This window comes from Harmonia axyridis, chromosome 2 (genome assembly GCF_914767665.1).
Source record: "Harmonia axyridis chromosome 2, icHarAxyr1.1, whole genome shotgun sequence".
In the NCBI taxonomy this organism is placed as follows: Eukaryota; Metazoa; Arthropoda; class Insecta; order Coleoptera; family Coccinellidae; genus Harmonia; species Harmonia axyridis.
The window spans coordinates 54196014-54208195 of NC_059502.1; the positions used below are offsets into that span (position 1 = coordinate 54196014).

At 33.4% G+C, this 12182-nt stretch overlaps 1 protein-coding gene across 2 annotated transcripts; it reads left to right on the top strand.

The window, feature by feature from the left end:
* On the top strand, positions 1 to 10868 carry LOC123672733 (leucine-rich repeat-containing protein let-4-like). Of its 2 annotated transcripts, none has more exons than XM_045606993.1 (2): positions 1 to 64; positions 8829 to 10868. In XM_045606993.1, the coding sequence occupies exon 2, from the start codon at positions 8843 to 8845 to the stop codon at positions 10394 to 10396; it is 1554 nt and encodes a 517-aa protein (XP_045462949.1). In that variant the 5' UTR covers positions 1 to 64; positions 8829 to 8842; the 3' UTR covers positions 10397 to 10868. The 2 variants fall into 2 exon arrangements, with proteins under 2 accessions (XP_045462949.1, XP_045462948.1); XM_045606992.1 differs by lacking the exon at positions 1 to 64 and adding an exon at positions 98 to 328.
* The last annotated feature ends 1314 nt before the right edge of the window (positions 10869 to 12182 follow it).

Consider the following 12182-nt stretch of genomic DNA (forward strand, 5'->3'; position numbering starts at 1 on the left):
CTGGAGTTGAATATTTCGTTTTAAATTTTGAGATTAGCACACGAACGGAGCTGCAGATTGAAAGGTAGTAAGCAGGGTAATAAGATAAAATAGCATTCTCTCGAACAAACGCCCAAACAATATTGAATATGAGCTGAGGAATCTGAATGAATATAGGCCAAATTCTATGTTCTTTTTGGTGGTGGTGATCGAAATATAAATATTCGAGTGAATCATATTTTGTGATAAAATATATCAGACGGTTTCCTGAAAAACTCAACTTGATTCCATTTTATTCTATCAACAGTTAGATATCAGTATATTTTCAAGATCGACACAAATATATTAGGTGAGCAAATAATTGGCATTTTTCATTATTTTGATCGTTTATTTTTCTATTTCTGATACAAAAATTATTTAAAATGACAGTGGGTTTTCACTGATAAAGAATTCGTGTTCAAATTCTGTTTTGTCCGGTGTATAGCTTGATATATTCCGGATACCGCCAATTTCCAAATTCATGATTATGTTCGTTAGTTGAATAACGAAAGTACACGAAGGATTTCCAAGATATAAAATTTGAATTTCAATAAATGCACGACATAGACAATTTTGATGAATAAAAGATCTCCAGAAAATTTTACTTATTTTGAATATCCTCTTGGCTTACAATTGTCTGTCGTTTAATTTGTTCATATCAATAGTGTAATAATAATAATAATAATAAACAAACTTTATTTCAAATAAAGAAGATACAATGTTACAATGTCACATTATCCACCTGAATTGAAATAGTGTCACTCTGGGTTCAACGCCCATTAATTATATTTGTTTCCATTTTTGATATCATAATTCAAAGATTCTTCTATTGTGTATGGTTCAATTTGCAGCAATAGTTTATAGATTTGCCTTTTGAATAACTTAAGGTTTGATGAATCTTTTATGAAGTTTGCCATCTTATTATAATACTTTATACATCTATACTCAGGACCTCTCTCTGTTAGTGTGAGCCGATGTTTTGGAAATTTTAATTATACTGTTCTTGTGTTATATGTGGTGGGGGTTTTGGTTTCAAAGTTGTTCTTATTCTTGAAGAGGAATATCAAACACTCCTGGATGTGTATGGCAGTTGCCGTAAGTAATCCATTTTTCAGGAATACTCCTCTGCATGTCTCTCTATTCGTCATTCTCATAATCGTGCGAATTGCTCGCTTTTGCATCTTAAATACTTGTTCCATATTACTTGCTCCTCCATAAAACATGACGCCATACCTTAGCTTGGATTCAAAAGTTGCTTGATAAATAATTTTCATTGATGCACTGTCTAGGTAATTTTTCAGGATACCTAAAGAATAGCATATCGATCCCAGTTTGATGGACAGCTTTGATATATGTTCACTCCAGTTTAGGTTTTCATCAATTGTGAGTCCCAAAAAGCAGCCCGAGGTCTGTAGGGACATTTTGCCATCATTTAGAATTTAGATGGATGTGAGATGGAGTTTCAAATCCTGAATGTGAGGGTTTTAGTAGAATAGCGCATGATTTCTCTACGTTAATGCACAACTTATTTATTTCAAACCATTTTGTTGCCTCTTGCAAAGTTGTTCGTACTAGGTTCGCGATATCAGGGAAGGTATCAGCTTTCATTGTGAGATTTATATCATCTGCATAGTTGATCATAAATGTATGATGATTCAGTTTTATGTTGTCTGGTAGGTCATTGATAAAGATGATGAACATTATAGGTCCCAAAATGCTGCCCTGTGGCACTCCAAGTTGTAAGAGTGTCCCTTCAGATATAGTTTTTTTACCATTTCCATTAATAATTACTCGCTGTTCACGATTTGCTAGGTAGGATTCAAACCATTATTCCTCTTATTCCATACATTTCCAATTTTATTAGTAGATATTTGTGTATCAAGGTATCGAAGGCCTTGGAAAGATCCAACAGTAAGGCAGTCACGACTTTTGAGTTCTCCAATGCGTTTATTACATCACAAACAAACTCATATGTCGCTGTAGAAGTTGATTTTCCTTTTATATATCCATGTTGTGAGGAGTTCAAAATGGACCAAGTGCAATTACATTGTATTCAAATCGGTCTTGCCTCTTGAATTCCACATTGCAAACGGAATTTCGTGTATCTGATTTCACATCAGTGCTTTCCTTATTTTTTCTCGATATTCTACTTGAATTTTCTGTTAACACCGATTTTGCACTCAAGATTGGATTTGCTATTCTAATGGGTGTTTTTTAAGAGCTTGAGAATATTGTTGGAATTAATTTTTTACTATTATCATCTGGTGGATTATTTCATCGCATTTATTTTTTAAATATGATTTCTTCTTTAACACTTCGCGCTACAGCAGCAATATTCCTTCTGTACGCACATTTCTTTATCTCATTGATGGATTCAAATCGAGAAGAGTAAAATTAATGCAAAAACGATCAATAACTGATTGCTTGCTCACTAGTCCGATTATATTGATCTTAAAATGAATGAAGTGCTCGATGAATTTCGCAAAGAGATTTATTTTTTCAAAATAAATTTAAACAATTTGGGGGCGGTGTTCTGCCGATAAAATGTAAAATTTGAAATGATTCATGATGAATTGCCAAACCTTACTGAACAGAAATGTCAACACAGTTTGGCATTCTCAACTCGAACCATCCGTTATATTTTATATTCATGGAGTAATAAACATAGATAAAGGGGCCAATTTTTACATGTCCTCAACATTGTTGGATTACGTTGTCGGACTGTGATATATTTTCAAATCGACAATTTTACTATATCGTATTATTGAATGAAATATACATATTTATTTGAGTGATTCCCGATAAAATATGCAAATTGGAATCCTATATTTTTCCTAATTGTCGAATTTATAATAAGCAGAATATTTATTATTTTCTGTATCTACCTGCTGAAATCCAAGGTTAAGCAACACTTGCTCTCCTAGTGTCATAGGTTGTTTCACGTCGTTTGACGCGCTTGAAGTTTGTTTTCTGAATTTCTGAGATGTTTAAGTATTTATTTTAATATATTTCAAGTTAATATCAAACGTTGATTCACTATGGGACATATGAAGTGCGTTCTTTGTGTAGAAACTCGCGAATTGAGTGAAATATCGTATCACTGATATGTTCTTATTTCCGCGCGCTTCATGTCGAATTTGATAGTTCATGTTGGGGACGAAATTTGCTTACGGAAATGACATATGCTCCCTCTAACTATATTTTTTACTGTGAGTTTATAATATACACGAAAAATGTCAACTCGATCACCAAAATATTCGGTTTTTTTCGATATTCTGCTCGAATTTCAATATTCTGATGATATGATCAGCTTAAATTTTGCACGGAGCTTGAAATTTTCATGTCATATCAAAAACCAATATCTCGAATTCGTCGTTATGAATATTGTCGAGAAGTAAATACGTTGCCGTTCTCAACTTTTTGGCCTTTGTACATACATGGAAAATTTTACGTAAGGATCTTGGCTTACATTTGAAAATGGCCGAAGATGAGCATTGTTACCGAAGAAGTGATGACACTCATTTTTGGTTAAATGACTCCGAAGATTTACTTGAAGATTTTCTTTGCTCTATGTATATAATCTCATAAAATCCCATTTTGAAGTGTTGAGTATAAAATTGAAGGAAAAAGTCTATAAAACACTTCTGTTGTTGGAACCTTGTATATTAAATCATCCGGTTACATGTTTCGGCATATTCGCCATTATCAAACCAAAGATTCTGAAAAAGATTAGGTTACAATAGGTACAATAGGTACAATATATGAAGTTGAGCGAAAGACTTAAAGAAAAGGTGAAAAAAGGTGGATAACATAATTCTACAGTTTGGTTAATTGCTCACTGAAACTTACGATTTTAAGGTTCCATAGTCATATGGTAAAACATTGATAAAATAAGTATAAGTCACAAAGTGAAAATTAAAAATATAAATAAATAAATATCAAAAATACACTGGCCAAAAAGGCATACTGTGAAAAGTCAAATAATATAAAATGACAAACAAAACATAAACAAAACAAAACTGACGTTCATGTTGACGGATTCCTCTTCTTCCAATCAAGGTTGACTCAGGTGTTGAATTTCCTTACGATGCAGTGGCGTCCTCGAGGAGCATCAATATAAAATTTTATACGTGTCTTTAAAGTTGTTTGTTAACATAGCATTTAGTGTCCTGTATTCTTTGTTCTTCATATGTTTAAAAATCTCCACCTCCTCCAGAATTTCTTGTTTGAAGCCGAACTCGCAGTGATGAATAAGTTTGGTGTTATCTTCCATATCAAAATTATGTTCTTCTTCCCTTACGTGAACACCGAAGATAGACTTATGGTTGTTTGAGTTCCTGGCGCTAGTTAGATGTTCTTTTGTTCTCGTTCGAATGGATCTACCACTTCTTCCCACATAGACTACATTGCAGCCTGGTTCGCCGCACTCCTTTCTGTAGACGCCAGGTTTGACTAGTCTAGGTTATCGATAGGGTTATTCTTTATTATAATAATAATAATAATACTCTTTATTTCATAGCAGGTCTGTACAGTGTACTATACATAAAATAAATAGTGTCAAATTGCCAAAATTCACAAAAATACTAAAATTAACTCAAATAATCATTAAGAGAATATGGTTCCAAACAAATCAAATATTCTCTGACATTTTTCTTGAAATTCTTAAAATCATTCATCTGTTTTATCCTATCAGGTAGTTTATTATACAATTTAATACACATGTAAGATGGGTGCTTTTCTGATAGAGATAACCTATGTACAGGATAATGTAAGTTCTGCGATCTTAAAGGGTAATTACTTTTAATTGTGTGAACTGAAAAAATATCTTTGTTCTTGAAAAAGAAAAGCAAACATTCTAATACATAAATACCAAAAATTTTTAACAGTTTATTTCTCTTAAATAATCCCCTACATGATTGAATTGAAGTCATTTTAAAAATATACCTCATCACCCTTTTTTGTAACACAAACAATTTATTGACCTCTGAGCTTGATCCCCAAAATATAATTCCATATCTTAAAAGGCATTCAAAATTTGCAAAATAAACTGTTTTCAAATTATTTAGACTCAAATACTTTGATAATGTTCTGATTCCAAATCCTACACGACATAGCTTCCCTGACAGGTAATCTATGTGATATGACCATTTAAGGAAACCATCCAAATATACCCCCAAAAATTTAATTGACTCTTCAATATTGACATTACAACCATTTAAATTCAACACATTTTCCCTCATTTCCTGCGATCTGCTTGTGCTAAATAGCACAGCTGATGTTTTACTTTCATTCATTAATAATTTGTTCTTTGTAAACCACGATTTTAATTCATTATAAATTGAGAGTGTTTTTGCCTTGATATCATCAAAATCATTTCCACCAATCATCAAATTAGTGTCATCAACAAAAGAAGTTAACAATTTTAGGATGTCTTCAATAACATCACATATATCTATTATAAAAATTATGAATAGGATGGGTCCTATAACACTGCCTTGAGGTAACCCATAATTTGATTCAATTATATCTGATTTTACATCTTTGCCATTTTTAACAATAGACACTCTCTGCGAACGCTCGGAAAGATATGAAGCTATCCAGTCTTTTGCACTACCTCTAATACCCAGCTTTTCAAGTTTTATTAAAAGAAAAGGTCTGAACAAACAGTCATAAGCACTCGCCAGATCAACAAACAAACCCAACCCAAGTTTATCCTCCTCCAGAAGTCTTATAACCCTTTCCGTAAACTGATATAATGCAGTCTGAACAGATCGACCCTCCAAGTAGCCATGCTGAGAGTCATTAAACAGATTGCACTACTTCATAAATATCAACAGTCTTTCACACATTACATGCTCAAATATTTTGGAAAAACTGGACAGTATACTGATAGGTCTGTAACTTTCAAAACAAGTATCATCTCCTTTTTTATAAATGGGTTTTATCAACGCTAATTTCAAGTTCTTAGGAAAAATTCCAAACTTAAGAGAATTGTTGACTATATATGAAATGACACCCTTTATCTCATCTGCACAATATTTCATAATATTGACAGGTATACCATCATCGCCACTACAGTATTTATTCTTTATTTTATTAATTATTTCGACTATTTCATTAGGATTAGTTGGATGTAAATCAATTGACCTGGGGTTGTTTGGTAAATTACAAGAAAAGACCTCATCACCCAAATCACTTAGCATAATGGGAATTTTATCAACTGAGAACTTATTATATTTTTCAGCTATACTATCAGGACCTTCACTAAAAAAATTATTTTTATTTTTACTTTCTGTACCTCTAATATCATTACAAATCGACCACATTGTTTTATTTTTATTGTCCGATGACTGACCTAAGATGTTATCTGATTTAAAAGACACTTTGGAGTTCTCAATCTGTCCGATTACGTTGGCAATCTTATGTGAAATGCTGCCATAGAAAGGAATGCAACAGTATTTGTTATTCAGAGTTGTACCCGCTTCCGAAGTCGACAAGTTAGATCTTTCTTTGTTTCCTCCTTCTCTCCTTAATCAGTTTATCGATGACATTCGGGTGGTAACCATTCTCCTCTGCTGAGTACTTCAGGGTGTTAACCTCTTTACTATAATCATCTTTACTCAGAGGAACATTGAGTAGTCTATTAATATATGTGTTGAAAGCAGCCATTTTATGACCCATGTAATGGCATGAAGTTTTATGAATTTTTGTGGATGTTTGAGAGGGTTTCCTGTATATGCCTGTATATGTCAATTTTTGCTCTATATGAAGCAAAGACCATCTTCAAGCCATGAACGAATAATCATTACATTAAAATTGACTGGTTGGTGCAGTTTCCAAGCTGGCGGTAGTGATTCATCAAGCCAAATAGCTTGATATTTGATTGACTTGATAATCAAGCTCATGACAAATTACATACTTGAACTTGACTTGATTGATATTTATTGCTTGACTTGATATCATACTACTTGATATTACTTGAGCTTGATATGCACGAGTCGTGCGGTTTATAAACTGCTCCACATGAGTTGGGGATATTGCCTTAAATTACAAAAAAATATAGTTTGAATGAGATTTTTGAGATGAAAACGCATATTAATATGATTTCAAGTTGCAGGAAATAAAATTAATTTAAGCCTGTAGGTCTGCAGCGTATATAGGGTGGTTAAGAAAAATCAAATAAAATAACGAACTTTTATTCTCAGAGAATGCAAGCATTTTAAGACTATCAATACAATGTATGGCCTCCACGGGCATCAATAACATCTTCTTTGCATACTACACACGAGGTGGTTGAACATTTCTTGAGGAATTTGGTTTCATAAACGGGTCAGAAGCTCTCTTAAATCATTTAAGTATTCTGGGGTAGGTTTATGATTATCTAATCCTCTTCGGAGCATATCCCATGCATGTTCTATGCAATTCAAATCTGGTGAGTGCGGAGGTATTGGTAAATGTGGAATACCAAGCACCTCGCGCGCATTCTCAACTATGGCTGCACGGTGCTGTCTAGCGTTATCGTTTAGACATTGAAGAGTTTCACCAATAGCAGCGTGAAAATTTGGCACAATATTGTCAATGACATGCTCCCTATAGTGTGAGGCGGTCATATTCCCAGGACAAATATGTAGATCTGTGCGCCCGTTGAAACATATCCCGGCCCATACCATAACACTACCCCCTCGGAATGGATGGACTTCTTGGACATAGCGACGATAACGGGGTATGCGTGGGATTGTCCATACCCTTATTCTTCGAGAATCTGAAAATCCTCCATATCTGGATTCATCAGTGAAAAGGACACTACGCCAATAATCGTTCCAATTGATATGTTGCCTTGACCATTCTTTGACGCTTATGGTCACGTGTTAATGGAATTCCTCTCAATAGACGTCTAGAACTAGATTCACCTCTCTCAAACGTCTCTGATGGTTTCGATGGAAACTTGGACCCCATCTGCATTTTGAAGAGTATTCCGTAACATTCTACACGTAGATGTAGGGTTTCTTCTCGCCGAAACGGTGATGAAACGATCCTGAGCAGGTGTTGTTTTTCGTCGCCCGCCAAGCCTTGGTATTTCCAACACGGAACATATCTCCCTGAACCTATTCCAAAGTCGAGATATCACACTTTGGCTAACTTGGAGCCTTTCCGCTACAACAACCTGAGTATTCCGATAGCCCTATTAGCCTCAGCGTTTGTTAATTTACGTCTTGGCATTTTCAGAAAACTCGTTTCAAATCGGAGCCTTTATTAAACTGACTCCATTTCAAAATAATAAGATTCATGAAGCGAACCAAACATCAGAAAAAAGGCGACCAGATTGACGAAATGTCTCATACTGATTTTTATTGGATCGATTCAAGTTGTTATTGAGTTTTAAATGATTTTACAGCGATTTTCTCGAAGATTACATACTCTTCAAAACGATTGAATACGATATCCCTAACTCTTGTGGAGCAGTATATTTCTGCAAGGCTTTTTTTTTGCAAGCTTGTGCGCTCTTAGACAAAATAAGGGTATTGTTACCAGATTTATATGAAACTACTTTTTTAGTAGTTTTCCCGCATTTCCATGAAGTTTTTAGTAGGCAGAAATCTGTTGGTAAATTTTGATATTTTAAGAAATCTAAAACCCGCCACTGCTTGAAGCAACCTTTTATCTGTCTCTTGTCGATTTCGTGCCAACTAAATCGCAACCACTCACCGGGCTTCCATTTTCGAGCATTCGGAGAGAAGGAATAATGTAATAAGAGGTTTATAATCTTGTCATTCATTTCAATTTCTACAGCTTATTATTTCTATTTTCAGGTGATTCTATCATAATGAACAGTCTGCAAACAAAATGGTTTTTGATGTTTGTGATCCTGAAGTATATAAATTGTGTGGAAAATGATGAGTGTACAGTAAAAAGAACCAGCGATCGCCGACGGATTTGTGAATACAATTGTAGATATGTTGACTTCGGTTTCGAAAATGTTACTTGCAAAAATTTGGATCAGATGCACGCTACAGCAAACCTGTGTTCTAAAAAATGTACTCTAACATTCTTAGGGAATAATAATGATATTCTCAGAACAAATTCATTCTCTTTATTAGAAAAATTAGAAAGAGTTTTTCTCAATAGCACAGGAATCAAAACCATCCAAAGCAGGGCGTTTTCTGGATCTTCCACGATCAAACTAGTGAATTTGGCAGATAATAAAATTTCCAGGATTCCCAAAGATACATTCTCTCAACTCCAAAACTTGACATTCCTAGATTTGAGCAACAACAATATCGAAGATATAGAAGAAGAATCATTCAGCGGATGCGTGTCTCTGACCTACATAGACTTGAGCAACAACAGCCTGAAGAAATTATCTTCTTCGAAATTTGAATCATTATTATATCTTCAAACTCTAAACCTTTCAAGGAATTCTTTGGAATCCATGGATTCTAACTGGTGCCACCATTTTCATTCATTGAAAAATCTCATTTTAGATCACAATAGAATTAGTACTGTGGAAAATTGCACGTCAAATTTCAATATCGATGTTTTATCATTTTCCAACAATAATATAACAATTCTAAACGGTCCCTTATTTCCAATCAAATTGAGAAAGCTCAATTTGAGCGGTAATCTAATGAAGGTGCTCAAAAATCGACCCTTCCAACTTTTGAAAAATCTGGAATTCTTGGATATTTCGAAAAATAAACTTGATAACCTCCCATTCGAACTTTTCGTCAATTTGAAAAAATTATCGTATTTGGACGTTTCATTCAATAATTTGGTGAAGATCAACGTAGGTGTTTTTCACGGCCTGGTCAGTTTGAAATTCCTCAATCTAGCCGATATTGAAACTGGTGCATTTTTTTCAACGAAGAACTTGACAGAAATTGATATCAGCGGTAACGCGATTACAGATTTAGATGCAAAGACACTGTTCAAGTTTTGCTCCAAATTGGCCTTTTTGAACATAGATGGTAATTCTTTCACTTGTTCCGATTTGTCCCAAATTTTTGTTCAGGCTGAAGAGAAAAAAATCTCCATTTATCCTGGCAGTTCCTACGGGGGGACGAATTTTCTAGGAATATCATGTAATGAGGACTATCATGGATCCTCCAATGTTTCGAAATCGACTAATCAACTAGAGAATTTTTTCGAGAATGGTTTTAAACTAAGCTCGTTTTACAAATTTTTCGAGTCGTTCAAGCAGCCGAGTAGAAATGATAACCGAGAATTGATCGAAATACAGAAAGATTTCATCAGAAACATATCAAGTGCTATTTCCAAAATTTTAAATGATTTTTTAGTGGAAGAGAAAAAAATTCGAAGGACTGAAAACACTGATATTTACCTACAGAAATTGTTAAGTCATTCGAGAGAACCAAGATGAACATAATGAACGAAATCTATCCTCTCAATTGCTTACATTTTTAGATCAACAAAGTGAAGCTGCTGCACAAACAGCTGAAAACACAGATATGAAAGACTTGATTTCTTCGCTTGGCGATTTAAAATTAATATTAGTAATCTTGATCTTGTTTTTAATTATTTTTTGCATTTTAATAGTGTTCAAGAGACTGAAATTTTCATATCCATCAACAGAAAATTTTCCCTTATCTAGGGTTCGTGAAACTTTTGAATGATACGAGATTCTCAAATTGTGTAACCATTTTCACCATATCTTTCTGAGCTCTATTTGTCGTAGACTGTAGAATAGAAACTTGGTATAATATGGTGAAAAATATAATATTTTCATAGACAAATGTACTTATTTTTTTAATATTTTCATTGTACTGAATAATTTTCTATGTATTTCTTCCAGTCGGTTGTTATGAAAAATAAAAAACACCATTTTATATTGATTTTATTTCTCTGTTTATAAATAACATCTTGATGCCCCTACAAAATAAAATTTCGGCGCCCTGCTTTGCATGATTTATCTGAATTTTTTTCAAAGGAGCTTCTGATATTCCATTCGGGCATCTTTTCAATTACATATGAAATCTTATTTTTGAACTTAAAATTAAAATCACATTTTTAAATTCATCAAAGGACAATTTGCCGTTTTCAACAAAAAACGCCCTGAACTGTAAGTACCTACGTACGACCATAGTATAAGGAAAGGAAAGGTTTCCTTATACTATGGTACGACGCTCTATAGTAAAAAGACGACACAATTCTCGAGGGAACATTTTATTTCAGAACCAATTTGTATTTTCATAACTAGCTATACGATTTCAATAAAATTAGCGCTTGGAAATTCTTTATTTTACTACAAAGAGTAGTATTTTCACTAAGAAAACATTTTTGCGTCAAAAAGTAGGTAGGAAAGTCTTTCACTTCCACTCAGTTAGAAATTTGCGTGATCCCCCCTATTTTTATTCGTGGAATTGACTGAAAGAATAAAAAATATAGGTTGAATTTTGATGAATTTCACTTGTCCAAGTTCATGATCTTCTGATAAATATCTTGTACGTTTTTGGTTCAAACCGAAAACAGTCTTATACTTAATACTGGCAGAATCGAAAATTAAATGTTTTTTTTTCTAAAAAAAACTTTTTTGCAGAGATATTCTAATAAATGTGTTCTCGTTGTCACCATTTTTTTCATAAGAATAATATTAACTTATAAACCATTGAGTTTTTACTCAAGTTATGGCATATGATAGAAACTGCAATTTTTGAACTAACACACACAATTTTTTTTATTGTAATTTTGACTTTTTTCATTTTTATTTTAGGATATCGCAATAATTATTGATAATAAATATATATTCTATTATATTCTGTTCTGTTCTGCTCTGTTCTGTATTGTATATTTTTCACTACCGAATGAACGCACTGGATTCCACCTGATATATTATATTACAAAGACCAAATAATTGAAGGAAGCAATGAAGTAAAGTTTCTTGGTGTTGAAATGGACAATTGCTTTGGTTTCCTCATATTGCGCAACTGAAGAGTAAACTTTGCACCATAATGAACAAATGAACTTTGCGAGAAAAGAACACGCATTATGTAGGTATGAAGTTATTTAATGAACTGCCAAAGGAGATCCAGAATTTGGAATTTTCTGGAAAGATTATCTGATATAGTAATTCATTTTTTTTTTATTGTAATTTTGACTTTTTTTCAGTTCTGTTCTGTTCTGTTCTGTTCGGTTCTGTTCGGTTCTAA